The sequence below is a fragment of the Podarcis tiliguerta genome (assembly GCF_965153285.1).
Source record: "Podarcis tiliguerta genome assembly, chromosome: 11".
Lineage (NCBI taxonomy): Eukaryota > Metazoa > Chordata > Lepidosauria > Squamata > Lacertidae > Podarcis > Podarcis tiliguerta.
This window is the reverse complement of record NC_139544.1, coordinates 56,597,483-56,617,824: the sequence shown is the minus strand read 5'-3', so window position 1 is coordinate 56,617,824 and position 20,342 is coordinate 56,597,483. Positions and strand designations below refer to the sequence as shown.

Below are 20,342 nucleotides of genomic sequence, written 5' to 3'. Positions count from 1 at the left end.
CAGGCTGGGGAAGCCATTTCGAACTCCAGTTTCCAGCAAATGCAATTTTGTTCCCATGAATATCTATTTTAGTAAAAGAGACTTTGCCGGGGTTTCATTGCAAATTGACACAAAGGAGGTTTGAGCAAAGGGCAAAGCCTTGTCTGATTCCTCTGAACTTCTTCCCTGGAATATGTGATAAAGAAAAAGAAATGCATCCATTTTAAACTAAATGGGCAAGGGCTCAAAATTATAATAGCCAGGGTTTCTCAAACATACAATAGCCATGTACCCCTTCTGAGTGTTTTGTCTTACCAGCTTACCCCTTCTTGGGAAAATATAATTTTGGGGTGGTTTTAATGCTACTATTTTATCTCTTTATATGCAGCTAAAATGACTACGATAAAGTAAAATGGGAAAAAATGCAATGTACCCTTTGAAACCCTTCTGTGGAGCCTAGGGGTATGCATCTCACACTTTGGGAAACATGATGCAGTGGATAGGATGGCTGAGCTTTGACATTAGTTCAAATCTCTTCCCAGATAATCTGAATAGTTTCAGGGCATTCCTGTCTCTCATCTTATCCAAGTCCATTAGAGTTTATTTCTGTGCTGCCTTTTGATCCCCTCCCTGCCGAAAAGCCCTCAAGGCCACTCACAAACCTTAACAAATATACAAAATTCAAGCTACAAAATAATCTTTGCCAAATCCAATCAGTATCTTAAAGCACAACAATAACAGCAACAAATGATAATACCCACATACACCCCTCTCTTCCCTGTTCGCTAGACACAATAAATTGAACTGACTGACAAGCTGGAAGGCGTACAGAGGAGGACAACCAAGATTATTAAGGGACTGGAAACCAAACCTTATGAGGAATGGTTGAAGGAGCTGAGTATGTTTAGCCTGGAAAGGCGGAGACTGAGAGGTGAAATGATTGCCATCTTCAAATATCTGAAGGGCTGCCATGTGGAAGATGGATCAAGCATGGTTTCTCCTGCTCTGGATGTTAGGACACAAGCCAGTGGATTCAAGTTACAGGAAAGGAGATTCCAACTAAATATCAGGATGTACATTTTGACAGTAAGAGCTGTTTGACAGTGGAATGGACTCCCTCGGGAGGTGGTGGACTCGCCTTCATTGGAGGTTTTTAAGCAGAAGTTGGCTGCCCATCCAACTAACTCATCCACAAACATAAGCATGTGCTTTATCTGGGATCACATCCACACCATATATTTAAAATAGACATTATTTGTACAGTGGCACCTTGGGTTACATACGCTTCAGGTTGCGGACTCCGCTGACCCAGAAATAGTACCTTGGGTTAAGAGCTTTGCTTCAGGATGAGAACAGAAATCGTGTGGCGGCGGCGCAGCAGCAGCGGGAGGCCCCATTAGTTAAAGTGGTGCTTCAGGTTAAGAACAGTTTCAGGTTAAGAATGGACCTCTGGAACGAATTAAGTTCTTAACCCGAGGTACCACTGTATTGCATAACACAGCTCAGTATTCCCTCGAGCACCTGGGTCTCTGTGCAAATCCTTTGCAGTCAACTGCTTAACTTTTCCAGGGGTAGCAAACAGCACTTCTTCGCAGCCTCTTAAATTCCAATTTGTCTTTAGAAGGTGAACAGATAAACCCCTTGTTCCCGGGGATAACAACACGACATACTTAAAAACGACAAGACCTACTTAAAGGAACAGCCACAATCATTTTACCAGGGCTATCAGAAAGGCGAAACATTATTTCAAACTAATAAGCTTGCTTGTTGCAGTGAAGTTCCCCCTGATGTGTCATTTTAATTGCAGATTAGTCTTGTTCCTGGACCGCCATAGATAGATTCGCGAGACAGACGACATACATCATTAATTGCATTGTGGAGGGGGACTGCATATCAAACAGTGGCTTTGTCTGACCCGACTCCTACACCCTGTCTGATTGTTATGAAATTGTTGTCAAATGCAAAACAATGCTAAGGAACACTGGAAGTGAGATTACTTTTTTTTTTCCCTCCTCCAGGCACCGTAAATAATATTATAATACATTTCATATGCAAAAATTTTACAGCAGCATCCAGGACTGAAGGATGAAAAGACTGGTGAGAGCAGATGTGCTAGTTATACCACCCTTGCTATGTTCTGCCAGGGTGGGAATTCCAGTGTGGGGAACTGCCTTTTGCAGTTTAGTTGGATTTTTAAAACCTTCTTCAGCAGAAAAAATAAATGCATTTTTCTTTTCCTTTTTTTTTGGAGGAGGGAGAGGCATTCTGCTACCTACCCCAAGCCAAATTTCAAGGTGTCTTGAGGTGGCAAATAGGATCGTCCTCAGAAGGCGGTCCTTCTTGTGACTGGGCCCCTGGACACACCCCTGACTAAGTAGGCTTCGTTTCTAAGTCTAAGTTTCATTTCTCTAAGTAGGCATCATGGGTCACAGCCAATCAGGAAAGGGGTGGGGGTGGTTAAGGAATTATATAAGCATCAGTGCAAGAATGCCCTAGGCACTTGATTGGCACTGCTGAACACCCGCCCTCTCACCCTTAGTGTAAGTTCTCGGCTTTGCTTTGGACTATGTGTGAGTCGCCTGTCTTGAGACAGGGGCCAGCTGGGAATTTTTATCCATTTGGCAAATTGGCACTGGCCACTTGGTTTTTCGCCTACCCCCTTAGCAATCGCCACAACTTTCCAGGTTTGGCAGTTAGGCATTGGCTTAATTTTGTGTGTGGAGGGGAGGTGTGGCCATCACCTGCCCCTCAGTGATCTAAAGGTATTCCGTTAAAGGGATCTGGGGGTCACGGATCTTGTCCAAAGTCCGCTTGATGGGCTAGGGCCATGCCGAGATCACAGGAACCTTGTGGTAAGCTTTTGTTGGGCAAAACCCTGATGTTGCTGCCCCAATGGGTTTACCTACATAGACACTGCCAACTGGGGCAGTAGTCCCTTATAGTCTTCAGCCATTGCCTATGCCAATACCACTCACATTTAATTTCCAATCAATAAAGTTGTGGTCTTAATGTTACCCATCAACCTTAATTCTGTGTCCGTGTATAGTTATTTCACAGGGGGCTGGCTTGGGGCCTCAAGACACAAAATGCTCCACAGCAATTTGTGCATTTGGTCAGAAGAAGGGAGCTGGGATGACATCCACACCATAAATTTAAAGTATGCTTATGCCACTTTAACAGTCATGATGAATTCTGGGAACTGTTGTTAAGGGTGTTGACGTCTCGGAGGTACAGTTCCCTGCACCCGTTAAAAACTACAGCTGCCAAGATTATCCATGGGCTTTAAACCAGAATAAGAATGCTCTAAATGCAATGTGTGTATGCGACCATAGAATCTGCTTGTTTAGATCAATTTTTATTCGAAAAAGAATTCATGGGGCATTCAGTACCCCAATGATTTTTATTGCATGGGTAAAACAAAAGTATCCCAAATAGAGGAATCAGCAGGGAATTCATTGATGCATGGATAAATGTGTCTGATACATCTTCATTTTCAGAAGGGAAACTCAGGAAGAGACCTTAAAATTGCTTACGTTGATCATTTTCATTGGATTTTCTTTTCTCCCCCCCTTTTTTTAAAAAAAACTCCAATACAAGAATTCAATTGCAATCCTTGGGATTTATTCCTCTACTCCAACACATTTTGAAAGAAAAATATACAGGGGAGAGCTGCAAATGGCGGAAATATGGGTGTGGGTTTTTTAATTGCTTTGCATGCAACAATATTCTAAAAGGACTATGTTATACATTTACCTCTGTGTAAATTAAGAACATAAGAAAAGCCCTGCTGGATCAGGCCAAAGGCTCATCATAGTCCAGTGGGTAACAGGAGGCCTCAGAAATGCACACAAGAAGAATATGAGCTTAACAATGCTGTGTTAAGCACACACACACTACACTTTCAGCAGTCAGCTGCAGAGGTTTATGGCACCACTGATCAACTGGTTCTTTGGCATAACCCCTTAGTTCTCATCCCATGCTGTAGTCTTTGGTGAAGTCTAAGAGTATGTACAGCAAGTGTGGGGCCAGCTCAAGAAATCTTGCTGCCTGAGGCCAATGAACCTCATCACCCACCTCAATACTACATATAGAAGCTAACTGAACTAGCAGTTGGGCTTCAGCGCTGGTGATTCTCCACCACACATGAGGCAGCAGAGCAGATTAGGGGGTGACCTCACCACCGCCTCCCCTCTCCGATCTACAGGTAAGCCACCCTCATGCTAGTAGCAGGAGGGCAGGCAAATGCTTCTGCCTTGCCCCACTGACTGCTTCTGCCATGTCTACTGGTAAAATTGACACCATGTAAATAAAACAACTGCCTATTCTTCCTCTTCCCCACTCCCTCTTTTTCTGTTACCTTCCTTCTGTTGCATTTTAGAAGAGGGGACTTTTTACACTTTGCACCACATTGATGATGTGCTGCCATAATCAACAGTTAATGGATAATGGCTTGGATCCAGAGTGCTGTGAGCTTTTGGGTTATTCCAATGGGGGTCTTCTTTTGGTCTGATGAGAAACTACGTGGTGTTGATAGGAGGGAGACAAGAGTTGGAGGAAGGATGGCCAAGAGGCAGGAGGCAAAAGGACATGGCGACAGCTTCCAACTAACCCTTCAAATATCCAAATGGCTGTCACATGGCAGGTGGAGCAAGCTTGTTTTCTGCTGCTCCAGAGGGGAGGACCCAAACCAATGGATTTAAATGACAAGAAAGAAGATTGCAAATAAACATCAGGAAGAACTTTCTGGCGGCAGGAGCTGTTCAACAGTGAACATATTACCGCATAAAATAGTGGACTCTCCATTACTGGAGGTTTTGAAGAAGAGGTTGGGAATTCTTTAGCAGTGATTCCTACCCTTGGAATCCCTTCCATCTCTACAGTTCTACGATTCAGTAACTCATTTCACCAATGCAAGGCTTTTCACACATGCAATAGAACCTCTTCCCTTTCAGTGAGCAACATTCATTTCCTAATTAACCGAAATGCCACATGCTGGACAGATGATCATTTGTCAGAAAGGCTGGTTGATGTTCAAACTCGGTTCACACCTGCAGTTAGAGTGGCATTCTGCGTGCTCCAGAGCCAACCCTTCTTATTATTCATTTTTAAAAATGGCAACAACTTTGCTTACCTGCCGAAACTCCTTGAGATCAATTTTGTTCCCCACCAGCACCACGGGGATGTCATAGGTATGCCGGACACGATAAATGAGCTCCTTGAATTCTGCAGCTTCTTGAAAGGACTGTCGGTCCGTGATGGAATAGCAAATAACGAAGCCCTCTCCACCTCGCATATATTGGTCTCTCATGGCCGTGAATTCTGCCTGCAGAGTAACATTGAGATGCTATATAATTTAGCAAGCAAAATAAAAAGCATATAAAGAACAGAGTTGCTGAGAGTGTGCTTCTAAGGTAATTTCCCCCTCCTTTTTTCTATTTCAAAAGTGAGTTTCTTTACCGTTTTAACTAACAGAAAAAACACAGGCGATTCACTTCTGATATTCATAAGGCATCCGGGTCTAATCCTCTACCCTTCTTTCCCTTCAATTATTTTTGTTTGTCTGGTTTCTTACAGTAAATAATGCAAAATGGTTAGCTGATTTTATTTTATTTTTAAAAGAAGAATATTTGAATTTGGATGTCTTGCATATATGTTTTTCTTCTTGTTTTTCCATTATGTCCGTCTCTCTGCAATAGGGTCCAAAAAAATGTAACCCAGTAAAGCTCACCATTATTACAGTTTCACAGACCTAGAATCATAGAATCATAGAGTTGGAAGAGACCACAAGGGCCATCGAGTCCAACCCCCTGCCAAGCAGGAAACACCATCAGAGCACTCCTGACATATGGTTGTCAAGCCTCTGCTTAAAGACCTCCAAAGAAGGAGACTCCACCACACTCCTTGGCAGCAAATTCCACTGTCGAACAGCACTTACTGTCAGACCTGGAGGGCTTTTGAGGTTATATGAAGCTGTCTCATTCCAAATCCAATCATTTCATAGGAAGTCGCTTCATACTGAGTCAGACCACTGGATCATCTACTTTAGCATTATCTGCAATGAGTGGCAGCAGATCTCCAAAGTCTCAAGCAGGAATCTTCCACTGCCTACTTTGGGATGATGAGGATTGGACCTGGGACGTTTCACATGCAAACATGTGCTCTACCATTGAGCTATGGAGCTTCCCAGTGATTCACACACACACACACACACACACACACACACACACACAGCTGCACTTCTATCCTCTGCATGGAGAAAGCAGAATGGGACTTTGCAAATTACGGCAAATCAATTTGGAAATAACATAGACGTATTGTGTATGGGGCACATTCCAATTCATGAAACCCTTTTCAAACCTTGCATTTTGAAGAACTGCCCTCTTTAAGAAGCGTTCTCTATATTTGCTATGTTTTCATTTTTTTTCTGAACAGAAAACCTTTCTTTCTTTCTTTGCAAATGACAGCAGCAAGCAACGCTTATTTACTAATTAAGCAAAATGCCACATTCGTAGCAGGGAGAAATCAAAGGAGACATTAGCATTCAGGATGCACTGAATATGAGCCACATTGTTATCTCATGTACACATGAACCACAGGAAATGTAATGCTGAAAGTGCTGAACAGTATATTGTGGAATAGGCAGGTCCCACACAGGAGCACCAAGCAAAGTTTTGTGTTTAAAACACTATCAGTATCATAGCACCAAGGGGAAAGGATTAAAAAAGAAGTCTGGATTGGGGTGGCCAACATCTATGCTTCAGAGACTGCTTCATTCTCCAAAAAACACTGTCCTAGACTGGAGATCCAAGGTAAAGGTAAAGGTAAAGGTACCCCTGCCCATACGGGCCAGTCTTGACAGACTCTAGGGTTGTGCGCCCATCTCACTCAAAGAGGCCGAGGGCCAGCGCTGTCCGAAGACACTTCCGGGTCACGTGGCGAGCCAGAGCCGCACACGGAAACGCCGTTTACCTTCCCGCTAGTAAGCGGTCCCTATTTATCTACTTGCACCCGAGAGTGCTTTCGAACTGCTAGGTTGACAGGTGCTGGGACCGAACAGCGGGAGCGCACCCCGCCGCGGGGATTCGAACCGCTGACCTTTCGATCGGCAAGCCCTAGGCGCTGAGGCTTTAACCCACAGCGCCACCCGCGTCCCGCCAGATCCAAACAGCAACCTAAATTGCCCTATGGGATGGTCATGTTCAAAAGTTAGAACCCAGAAGACTTCACAGATTTTGTGTGCATTCATTCAGGTAGCCTGAGGTCATCAACTGGGGATGCTGAACAAAGAGCATGTGCCACACTGAAGATTCCACTCCATGAAATTGGTTGTTGTTGGTGGTCTTCTGTGTTTCAAGATTGCACAAGAGATCATTAGGAAATACAAAGGGAATCTTTTCTACTTTGACGGCAATGGTCCTGGGGAAGTACAACCCACTGACACGCTAAGGCTCTTTATATTCAGCTAGAAGGCAGGAAAGGCAGAATTCATGCTGGAATATTTATACAGAGACGCCATCTGCACAAAACAGCTGAACACTTGTAGGTTGCTGGTTGCCAGGGCAAGCAAAGCTGAAATAGCAGCACTCGGAAAACATGATTTCGGTCTTCTCATTTTTCTTCCCCTTAACAAAGTTTACAAAGGGAGATGGCAAATGGGAAAACGGATGAAGACAGCAGACAGCAGGTGGTATCTAGGACATGTGCGCAAGCAAATGCCATCTGTTCCTGGGCTTAAAGACTGAAGAACTGGACGAAGGATGTTCCCAAGAAAAGACCAGGCAGGCAACTGGCTGACACTCCTTGGGACCGCTCCCAATTTTAGGGTTCTCTGAATTGGTTCTGTTTCACAAAATCAATACTCCTGCCCACATCTGCTCAAAGGTACCGGTAAGTCCCACACAGTAAAGGTGTTTTGGGTTGCAACCTCAATAGGTGAATCTACCTATGGCTTTCCCAAGTCAGCATTTTTATGCTTTTGCACACAATTCCATTGTGTTTCTTTTATATGTTAAGCTGAAAAGTCTCTCAGATGGGGATGGGGAACCTCAGACTTGGAAGCTTTATATGGCCCCCAAGACTCTCCCTAGGCCACATAACTTTCTGAGCCACATCCCTCACTTTTGCACCCTCCTTGAGAACAGACCTTAGGTTGCATAAGCACAATTTTGCAATAGTGTCTATGATGAACTGTCCAAGGTGCTGATTTATGCCTTCACTGGAACAGACATGCCTAGATGTTATGTGTTGCAGGAGTTGGGAACCTCAGACCCAGACTCCAGACTCCTCTATTTGGCCCACAAGACTCTCCCCAAGTGACACACTTTGCCTGTTCTACTTTACACCCTATATTCCTGGCTGGAATATGTCCTTGAACTATGGTCATGCTTCTTGCTTGCCTGTATGGAAGATAGAGGGGTATATGTTTGTGAAGAAACTAGCCTAATATACAAAGGTAAAATTAACATTCAGTGTTCTAGGTATTTTTTAAAAAATGTAAAGTGTATTTTTTCTTGAAATGCACATTTACATGTGTATTGCAATATGCTCAAACTGCAAATCACAACTTTTGGAGAAAGCAAAAATTCCACATTAATGAATTGCAGACCAGATCATTTCTTCTAGGAATATGAAAATATTGAGTTCCTCCAGCTTGGTTCTGGATTCATCCCTTAAACAGAAGGGGGGGGCGGTCCTCCTTCCCACTTGCAGTAAAACAGTTCTGTGCAACAGTGTCCCGCTTGGCAAATTTTGTCTTTCATCTTAATGCTAATGGCTTTTTCCTTAAGGAGAAACACCTTGATCATTTTCTCTTAGATGCAGTCAGTGGAGCAAGATTCACTGTTGAATCTCCTTAAAGAAAAATAAAGTAAAAAAAGAAATCCAGCTTCATTTGGTTTATTGCACACTATAAACTATGTGCTCTCTTCTCATCTGCATGCAGGATAGTATAAAATGGATTTTCACCTTAAATCACAAAATGCATCATTAATAGTAAAGGGAACGGATTAATAGCTCAGTCATTATGTTTGAGGAAAGAGTAGAAAGGACTGGAAGGAGAAGAAAAGGTCCCGAAGGAGTTTGAAGGTGATAGCTTTTTCTGGTAAGTATTGAGTCCCTTGAGACCTGTGGATCTTCTCTTACTTTGTCCTTCTTCTACGCTCCCCTTTCTGAACAAGGTATCTATGTATAAAAGTGGGATTTCAACATTTCATTGTTTTTTGTCAACATCTCATCACACTCTGGTATAACCAAGAAGCAGGATAGAGAAGGCAAAAGCTCCATTGTGGAGAATTTGCTTTGAATGTAGAAGATCCCAGGTCCTGCCCCAAGAATGCTCACTAGATTCCACCAGGGAATAGTCATACCTCAGTGGTAGAACATCTGTTTTGTGTGCAGAAGATCAAAGGCTCAAACCATGACATTTCCAGGTAAGGTTGGGGATGTCCCCTTGCTTGAAAACCTGGTGAGACATTGCTAGTCAAGGTGGACAATACTGAGCTAGATGGACGAATGGTCTATTTCAGTGTAGTGAAAAACCTTAGCTCCATAGTACAACAATTTGCATGCAGAAGATCTCTGGTTCAATCTCTGGTATCCCCAGGTAGGGCTCTGAAAGACTCCTGACTGTAACCTATCAATGGGTGATATGTGGTGTGCCATGTAAAACTCCAATTGAAATAACATGTTGTAATTATTACCATCCAATGTTGGAAATAAGGGACATGGGTGGTGCTGTGGGTTAAACCACAGAGCCTAGGACTTGCCAATCAGAAGGTCGGCGGTTTGAATCCCCGCGACGGGGTGAGCTCTTGTTGCTCAGTCCCTGCTCCTGCCAACCTAGCAGTTCAAAATCACATCAAAGTGCAAGTAGATAAATGGGTACTGCTCCGGCGGGATGGTAAATGGCATTTCTGTGCCCTGCTCTGGTTCACCAGAAGCGGCTTAGTCATGCTGGCCACATGACCCAGAAGCTGTATGCCGGCTCCCTCAGCCAATAAAGCGAGGTGTGTGCTGCAACCCCAGTGTCGGTCACGACTGGACCTAATGGTCAGGGGTCCCTTTACCTTTAATGTTGGAAATGTAGGTATTGAGTGAAGATTTACCCCTCCCAAGCCTATGATGTATAGCTAGATAGACAGACAGATATAAACTTATTTGAATATCATTATATTTTTATCATCCGTATCTAATTCATTATTTGCAATGATTAAATAATACTTTTCTCTTGGCATAATTTGCCTGTAAATAAACACCCACACTCAACAGCTGATACCATTTCCATTGCACCACTGAACTGACATTTCCCCCCAATCACAGACCTTGGAAAGAAATACTTATTTTGAAGCAATAATGCAACAGGTGGGAAAACAGTTTGTGAAAATTATTTTTATTTTATTAGAAGAAGGCAGTTTAAAATATAACTATTGCCCAAAATACAATTTTGTGGAAAGCTGCAAGCAGCTTGGTTTGAAATATGATTTATATATTTTCTTGTAAATACTGAACACACTTCACTGTAGATTGTTCTTCAGGTAGTCATGGAAATAGGACTTTTGCTCTATTAAAAGTGTCCTGATTGCACTTAGCCACTATGAAGCTGCACTTAACCCTTGTAGATTGCCAAAATGTTCAATATCATCATACAGGCTTAACTCACTAGATATCCATTAAGATAAACATCAAATGCGTTTACTTACTATAACATCTTTGAACACTGGAATGCAAAACATTAATTAGCATCAATAAACAAGAGCCTACAGAGACAGTGCAGGACAGATGCAATGATTGCCATTATCAATGTTCAATCTCAGGGAATATGATGCTTCAAAGGGGGGAAAGAAAGCATCCAAGCTCCCTGCCAGTGAGTTAATAAGATCTACCTTCTGTTTCCCATTCCTCTGACAACAATAACAAAAGCAAATGGGAGTCTCTGTACCTTGGAACAGATCCTCCACAACTGTTAGGTACATTTTCAAACAGTCTCTTGATCTCCTTTTCCTCTTCTAAATGCACCTCCCTAAACACAGTCACTCAGAACACTTTGCTGACTGCACACTGGTGATTGCCAAGGCATTGTCTAGCCAACACCCATTGATGTCATCAGGCAGAACCTGGCAGTTTTGGGGAATGTGGCTCTGTGTTCAGACTGGAGTTCTCACCTACAGAGGTGGTGGTGGGAAACCAACGTGGCAGCCAGGTGTCCTGGGCCTGGGGGTTAAGCCAAACCACATGGTCCAGGTCTGGTCCCAAATCCAATAATTCCACGAGGAGTCAGTCCAACAGGGCCAAGGCAGGAAACCAGGCTAGGTCAGGCACAAGGTCTCAGGCAGGTTCCAGCCAGCAGCAATGTTGCTCCCGCAACCTGGAGCGGGGTCCAGGAGCCTTTTATCTCTGATAGGGTAATGGCTGGTCCTGATCCCCCAGTGACTCACCTCCCTGTCTTGTCCGAAGGTGAGCACTCCTCCTGTGAGTACTCGGGTCTCTCCTTCTCTCAGACCTGAGTTTCTGCAGCTCAGGAGATGTCGGTGGGTTACTAGACCCAGAGGCTGCCTCAGCCTCTCCTGACCCAACTGATAGTGGAGCAGCTGCACGTGATGGCCCAGCAAAGGGCAATAAGGTAATCCCCGCATCTGGAGCCAGGGCAGGCTCAGGCCCCTGACTCGGCCCAGCTGGTGCTTGTTGCAGGGGAACCTGTGCAGACTGGGGCTCTTCAGAATCAGGCCCCAGACTCGGTTCAGATGCCACCAGAGGGAGAGGATCCGGTGCAGACCGAAACTCTTCCGGCTCCGAGTCTGAGCCCGAGTCCCAGGCCATCATACCAGGTGGTCAAAGAAGAAGAAGAAGAAGAGTTTGGATTTGATATCCCGCCTTTCACTCCCTTTAAGGAGTCTCAAAGCGGCTAACATTCTCCTTTCCCTTCCTCCCCCACAACAAACACTCTGTGGGGTGAGTGGGGCTGAGAGACTTCAAAGAAGTGTGACTGGCCCAAGGTCACCCAGCAGCTGCATGTGGAGGAGCAGAGACGCGAACCCGGTTCCCCAGATTAGGAGTCTACCGCTCTTAACCACTACACCACACTGGCTCACACTGGCTCAAAGGCTTTCAAAAATGGGTGGTGAGTCTCATGCTCAGCATCTGACTGCTGCCCTCCAGTTATTTCTGACTGGGCCTCCCCTGAGTGCTCCCAACAACTTTTCGGGGGCAAATGGCACATTTACAAACAAGAGAAACTGTTGCAGGCACACACAATGTCAGGGACTGGCTGGGTGCAGAGGAGTGGCCTGACCAAGAGCCCCCCCCCCCCCCAGGGAAAGCACAGAGGGAGAGGAATTGGATCCTGGCTCCTGGAGGTGGGAAACTGGCCACACCCCAGAGGAGGGGGAAAGCTGGGAAGAGCTGGGAGCTTGGAGAAAGATGAAGGGGAGGAAACAGGCAGGTGCACCAGCCCACAGGAAGTAGTCTTGGCAGCTCCTCCACAGAGCCACCTTGACAGCCTGCAAGCTTCCCCCTACCTCCCAGAATAAGGCATCTACTGCATGTCACAGAGCAGAGAGCCAGGGAGAAACAGAGAGGGTCCCTTGGGGCTCATGTGGACAGAGGGAGGAGCCTGACACATAGGGTTAGAGGTGGGGAGGGACAAGCCAATCTGGGCAACTGCTTCATCTAGACAGGAGCAACCCTTAGAAGTCTCTGTGTATTCTGTGTTAGAAACTAACTGTAAGTTAGCCATCGCGTCACTGTCTTTTTCTGTTCTGTGAATAACCTATTCTCCCTGTCAGCTCCCTGACATGTGCACACACTGCAACCAAGCACGCTATTGGCTACAACAGAAAGCATCTTTCAGACCTAAAAGTAGGAGGAGTGGAGCCTAGGGGCACCAGGAAAGACCTCTGTGAGGGCACGTTTGTCCACAGGCACCACGTTGGCAATCACACCCCTCCACAGGCCACACCTCTTGTCCCAAGGCCACACCCCCTCAACAGCTTGACCGCCTTGAATGCTTTTACCTGGCTGGAACGCATTATTGGCCTAGAATAATGCCTCTTATTTAGCAGGAGAGAGGATAGAGAGATATGTGTGTAGAGATCTCTGACTTTTGCATGGCTGGAGTCTAGACTACTGTACAAAGGTAAGAGTCTCATCCATTTTTTCCACCCATTGTTCTGCCCTTGTCCACTACCAGCATGAGGCTCCTGGAAAGTTATCCACAAGGAATAAAGTTTCCCATCCTTGGCAGGGGTCAGCAAACTTTTTCAGCAGGGGGCTGAAAAAGTCCGCTGTCCCTCAGACCTTGTGGGGGGCCAGACTATATTTTGGGGAAAAATAATAATGAACAAATTCCTATGCCCCATAAATAACCCAGAGATTCATTTTAAATAAAAGGACACATTCTACTCGTGTAAAAACACACCGATTCCCAGACCGTCCACGGGCAGGATTTAGAAGGTGATTGGGCTGGATCTGGCCCACAGACCTTAGTTTGCCTACCCATGTTTTAGAGCAGCGGTTCTCAACCTGTGGGTCCCCTGATGTTGTTGGACTACAACTCCCATCATCCCTAAGCTCTGGCCTTGCTAGCTAGGGATGATGTGAGTTGTAGCCCAACAACATCTGGGGACCCACAGGATGAGAACCACTGTTTTAGAGGAAGGGGAGTTCTCATCTTACAGGACCTTTACCTCTGCCCTTGATCTTAAATGCCTCTCCCATATATATATATATATATATATATATATATATATATGGGCTTCCCTTATTTTTTTCAGTATCCTCACGCACCCTCTGTGGCAATTTTCATTGGCAGCTCAAATTGTCCAGGCAGATAAACTACTCACTTGTCCAGCGGTATCCAGAATGTCCAAATAAGCAGGTTCATCATCTATACGTACTTGTGTTTTATAAGCATCCTCTGCGAGGGGAGAAGCATAAGAGAAAGGAAATAAACCATATAAGCAGGACTGCAAGCATTCTAAACTAAAGGAAGAAAAATGACAAAGTTGGGCAGCAATGCAACTTTAACTTCTGCAACGAGAAAGAAATAATTCTATAATTCTGCAACATGCATGAATCACGAAAATTTCCTTGCATAATTCATTCTTCTTATGACAACAGAGTTGGGGTGGTGGTGGTATGTGTGCTACGGTCTCCTATAGATAAGACTCCTACGGAGTCTTTTCAAAAGTGCCCTCCTCTTGCTGCCTGTAGAATGCTCTCCCCAGTGAGGCTGCTTTGTCATCTTTTATTATTTATTTATTAAGTTTATATACCGCCATTCGTATATAAACGAAGAGTCGGACACGACTGAACAACTAAACAACAACAACAACAACCGCCATTCGTAGGAATATCACAGGGCATCTCACAACATAAAAATATAAAATGAGAAGACGGAATGCATAATAAAAACAAGGTCAAGAACAAAAACAAACCAATAATCCTGGGCTCAAGATACCGCTCTATTTGAAATGTTTGATGAGATGAGATGTTCTTTTATGCCTAGTTGATTATCTCTGATATTTTATCTGCTGGGGGGTTGTAGTTTTCATAGAACTCTGTTGTTGTTGTTGTTGTTTAGTCGTTTAGTCGTGTCCGACTCTTTGTGACCCCATGGACCAGAGCACGCCAGGCACTCTTGTCTTCCACTGCCTCCCGCAGTTTGGTCCAACTCATGTAGGTAGCTTCGAGAACACTAGGAACCTAGGAAGCTGCTCTGAGTCACACTATTGTTCCAACTTGCTCCACATTGACTAAAGTGGCTCGCAGAGGCTCTCCAGGATTCCTAGACTGGGTGTATTCCAAACCCTACCTGAAGATATCAGACATTGAACCTGAGACCATCTGCATGCAAAGTAGATGCTCCACCAATAAGCAACGGCACTTTCCTAAGCAGCTGGTGAAGGCTGAACATTTGATCTGTGGAGAGGAGGAAGGTGTGCTTTATGTCTCATCGGCTGAAAAGCAGCTTGCGGGGGGGGGGGGTCAGCTTTGGTTATTATTATTTGAAGAAAACCTTTCAAAGTTTGCTTCCTCAGTCTATTACTTTTTCGGTTTAGAAAATTGGCTTTTATGCATGCATAACATTAAAAAAAAATTCTACACAAACTGTTGCCTTCCCCCATAGTGGTAGGCTGCTGTCTTCCAAGTGGAAAATAAGCACCAGCTAATATTTGTATAGATTATTTTGCTCCACTGTATATTTCACGCCCCGTCTTGTTATTCATATTTTCTTGTTAAGGTTAAATGGAGCCGAAGCGTCGGACAATATTTATACTGCAACATGGGCTGCAAATTATCTCTGTTGTTTAATTAAACAACAATGCAAGACAGGCGGTGTGTTTATGGTGATGGATGGTGTGCCTCGCTTGCGCAGTGAGCTGTGAGGCGAGGAGAAGGGCCAGGAGTTCCCAACAACGTGCCTGAGAAAGACCATTTATCAGCAGGAACATATGGACAGTCAGGTCCTATGTTACAATCCAAACTAGCCCTCTGCACCTAAGAGCCCATCACTTGGGCTGCCTGATATTTGGTATCCCCAGATTGCCCCTGCACCATTCATCTATCCTGCTCATACACCTCTCTCAGACTTAAATATGAGAAGTTGTCTTTATCTATCCTCTTAGAGATCAAAGGAGCTAGACTAGTTACTTAGATTCAAACTAGAAACATTTATATCCCAATTCTGTACTTCCTACAGTCAACAACTTTGCTATTTTATTACATACAAGCATCTCTCTGTGTGTGACTGCAACAGGTAAAATCTACTCTCCAACCAGTATTTACTATCCAAATGGTCCTCATTCTTCATGCAAAAGGGTTTTAATAGTTAATTGGCCCTGTTACCCCCATGCATTAAAAAAAAATCATGAAAACTGATGAAGAAATAAGGAAATTGAAATTAAAACTGGAAATGCGAGGAACTGAGAGAAACCATTATTGGTGGATCAGCCCATCTCTAGCGATAGCTGCCTGGTCCCATCACCTCCAGGCAAATAGAAGGGGAAGAAATGGAGGCAGTGAGAGATTTTATTTTCTTGGGCTCTATGATCACTGCAGATGGTGACAGCGGTTGTAAAATTAAGAGACTCCTGCTTCTTGCGAGAAAAGCAATGACAAACCTAGACAGTATCTTAAAGAGCAGCTTGCTGACAAAGGTCTGTATAGTTAAAGCTATGGTTTTCCCAGTAATGATGTATGGAAGTGAGACCTGGACCATAAAGAAGGCTGATTGCTGAAGAATTGATGCTTTTGAATTATGATGCTGGAGGAGACTCTTGAGAGTCCCATGGACTGCAAGAAGATCAAACCTATCCATTCTGAAGGAAATCAGCCCTGAGTGCTCACTGGAAGGACAGATCCTGAAGCTGAGGCTCCAAGACTTTGGCCACCACATGAGAAGAGAAGACTCCCTGGAAAAGACCCTGATGTTGGGAAAGATGGAGGGCACAAGGAGAAAGGGATGACAGAGGACGAGATGGTTGGACAGTGTTCTTGAAGCTACTAACAAGAGTTTGACCAAACTGCAGGAGGCAGTGGAAGGCAGGAGTGCCTGGCATGCTCTGGTCCATAGGGTGACGAACAGTCAGACACAACTAAACGACTAAACAACAACAACAATAAGGATTTGAATTATTACAGCAGTGTCCCAATGTGTAGCTAGGACTACATGCTGCCATGATTAACACCCCTACTTTCCATTTCAGAAGAGGGAAATCAATCTTACGCCAGGTTCTATTACACCTGCAAAATCTCCCCTCCCTTTGAAATCACCCAGCAGTGCCAGTCAAGTAGGACCAAGTGGTGCCTGTTATACAATATTGTTTTTGTTATTGATTTTTCTTTGACACACATTAGCATTCCAAAGCGCAATCCCTCGAAGATGTTGATGGAGCAAAACAGCCCATCTTCATTTGCTCGGTGTCCCTGCTCTTTAGTCTATACAGTGTTTAGCTGGTTAATTAGAATTCTTGGCGTTGAACTTTGATTAGCCACATCTTAAAATCTCCTAGGAGCCAGGTTGGGCCATCTTCCCGCTGTGGCACACTCAGGCAAGTGTCACGTTACATGAAGGTTTCTGTCAGGCACCACAAGGAGGGACCATAAAACCTGCTTCGCATGCAGAAGATCTGAGGTTCAATCCCTGGCATCTCCAAGCAAAGAATTGGGTAGCAGAGAATGGAAGAAAGCTCTGCTTGAGAACTTGGGGAGCTACTGCAAGTCAGAACAAATAATAACATGCTAGATGGACTAGACTTGTATCCTATGTTCCTGGTTTCATGAAAAATGTTTACAGCATCTGGGACATTTTAGTTTAGAGAAAATGTGAATTAGAGGCAACATGAGAGAAGTTTACATGGAAGAAGTGGAGAGAGAAAAGTCACTCTCTTTCATAACACTGGAACTTATGGACATGCAATGAAGCCGAAGGTTGGATGATTTGGGATAGCTACACAGCACATTGCCAACAAAGGTCCGCATAGTTAAAGCTATGGTTTTCCCAGCAGTGATGTATGAAAGTGAGAACTGGACCACAAAGAAGGCTGATCACCGAAAAATTGATGCTTTTGAATTATGGTTCTGGAGGAGACTCTTGAGAGTCCCATGGGCTGCAAGAAGATCAAACCTATCAATTCTGAAGGAAATCAGCCCTGAGTGCTCACTGGAAGGACAGATCCTGGAGCTGAGGCTCCAATACTTTGGCCACTACCTCATGAAAAGATAAGACTCCCTGGAAAATACCCTGATGTTGGGAAATATGGAGGGCACAAGGAGAAGGGGACGACAGAGGATGAGATGGTTGGACTTGAAACTTGAAACTACCAGCATGAGTTTGACCAAACTGCGGGAGGCAGTGGAGTGCCTGGCATGCTCTGGTCCATGGGGTCACGAAGAGTCGGACATGACTAAACAACTAAACAACAACATATAGCACATAGTTAAAACTATGGGACTTGTTCCTACAGGAGACAGTTAAGGCCAACTTAGATGGATTTTAAAGTGCATGGGCCAAATTCATGGAATTCATCAAATTCATTGATGGCCACTAATTCTGACGCATATCCTCTGCCTCCACAGCAAGAGGCAATATGCTTCTGAATACCAGTTGCTGGAAACCGCAAGGGGTGAGAGTGGTCCTAATTTTGGACTTCCCAGAGGCATCTGGTTGGCCAGAGAAGGCTATTCTTGTGCTAGATCAGTTCATAATCTTTGGGAAGGTGTGGTTTGGATGTGGTGATGCAGCAAATGACCAGACTGAATTGGCCTCTGATAATTTCCAACAGCCCTTGCGATTTATTCCAATATATCTTGAATCATTAAGCAAATTGATCCTCATTACTGTTATGGCAACTATATAAATGCAAATCAAGCTTGGCATGGGAATGTCTTTCTCTCTGCTATCTATGTATTTTTGTATTTACTTTTACTGCTCAATGGCTCTGAAGTTAATTCCCTCTGAAAAGCAAATTGTACCATTGGATATTATATTAAAATTAATTAAGTCCTTGAAATTCAATAGGTACTACACACAGCTGAAGTACTTAAGTCACCGATAAGGAAACAATACACATGCAAATAAATAAAACAAATTACCAAGCGGTATCCAGAGTAATAAAATAAAAATACTGACACTGCTCTAATTCTAAATCTTCCCCCTATATTGCAGAGGTCTGGCGTGCTCAACTTCTTTCAGGAGGCCTTACAAGACATTCTCCAACTCTGTTTTCTTTCTAAATGTGTCAAGCAGATTTCACACATTTGAAGCACATTTCTGGAGAGTTTCAGTTGTGGTTTCAGTGCTGGTCTTAACCCATAAAGACTTTTGCAGCTCAGGACCTCAGTCGTTGATGGAAAGCATCTCTCATCATGAATCTACCCATCTCCCAAGATCAACATATAAAGTCCTTGTCAAGAGAGTTGTGGGAAGAGAGGCTCTTTTCCGTTGTAGCCCATCTGTGGAATACTCTCCCTGATAAGGCCTTATCATATTTTTTGCACCAAGTTAAAATGTTCTTCTACTCGCATTCATTTGATGGGATTTCTAAATACAGCATTATCCTAATTGATTATTCCTGATGATTTGTCATTCTATGATGAATGGAGTTTTGTTTTAATGCACAATGAATATTGCTGTTCCTTTGTTTTTCTCTTTGACATCTGGTGGGAGGGCATTCCCCAGGGTGGGTGCCACTACCGAGAAGGCCCTCTGCCTGGTTCCCTGTAACTTGGCTTCTCACAGCGAGGGAACCACCAGAAGGCCCTCGGCACTGGTCCTCAGTGTCCAGGCTGAACGATGGAGGTGGAGATGCTCCTTCAGGTATACTGGACCGAGACCGTTTAGGGCTTTAAAGGTCAGCACTAATACTTTGAATTGTGCTCAGAAACATACTGAATTTTCAGAACGTTTTTTATATGTGTGTAGATTCGACCACTGCCTCTTTGGCAGGGCCGTCTTACCCATAGACACTAGGGGTGCAGGGCGTCCAGGCGCCGGGCTCTCAGGGGTGCCAGGCCAAGAGTCCGGGGCCAGAGAGTTGAGTCCGGGGAAGAGCCCATCCATCGGTCGGAGCACCGAGGCAGGCTCTTCTGCTCAGGCGGCTCTGCACCACAAGTTCGGGGGTGACCGAGCCAGCGAGACACTGAAGTGGCCGGCTGGCTCCGCCCTCCTGCACACCTGGGACTGGGCAACCTGAGGGAAGGGGGCACTGGGCGGATCCAGTGGGGGCACCCCAGCACCGCATATGCTTAAGACAGCCCTGCCAGAGTCATTTCCCAAACACTTCTGGGCAATTGGATGCATGCCATGATGCAGAGAGTACTGAAGTCCAGGACATGTTCTTCCTTCAAGGCCTTCTGGTCTCAAGCCAGTGCTGGCCCATGCCTCCCCACAGCTTGGAAGAAGGATGTCCTTCCATTTCTCATCTTCCTTAAGAAGCAGGGGTTAGCAGTTAAGACCATGACCTTGCATGTGGCTGCAAACACCTTCTGGGGGCTCTCCAACCCATGTGAGCATTTTCATATATGCAGGCTATTCGAGGGATGGTCCAGGAGTCACCTGTCAGTCCCGAACACCAGGAGACCTATTACATATGATCTAAATATAGAAAGCACTGGGCTTCGTCTGCCGGTCAAAATCCTCCTTAAACTGTGGTGCCCAGAACTTGACACTGGACTCCAGGTGGGATCTGACAAAAGCAGAATAAATTGATGCTATTATTCCCCTTGCTTCCACCAGCGAGATGCTGAGGCGGCCAGCCAGCTCTGCCCTCCTGCGCACCTGGGACTGGGCAACCTGGGGAGGGGGATGCGGGGCGGATCTTTGCACCCCGGTGCCGCATATGCTTAATACAGCCCTGGTCTTCGGGAAG

General features: G+C 44.8%; 1 protein-coding gene across 2 annotated transcripts in view; it reads right to left on the bottom strand.

Moving 5' to 3' along the window:
- The window catches only part of RIT2 (Ras like without CAAX 2), a 256,817-nt gene that overhangs the window by 152,578 nt on the left and 83,897 nt on the right, over positions 1 to 20,342 (bottom strand). For both annotated transcript variants that reach the window (XM_083403205.1, XM_083403204.1), the window contains exons 3-4: positions 13,815 to 13,888; positions 5,111 to 5,302 (exon numbers count right to left, since the gene is read on the bottom strand). In XM_083403205.1, the coding sequence (XP_083259331.1) occupies positions 5,111 to 5,302; positions 13,815 to 13,888 (266 nt within the window). The remainder of the gene's footprint in view (positions 1 to 5,110; positions 5,303 to 13,814; positions 13,889 to 20,342) is intronic.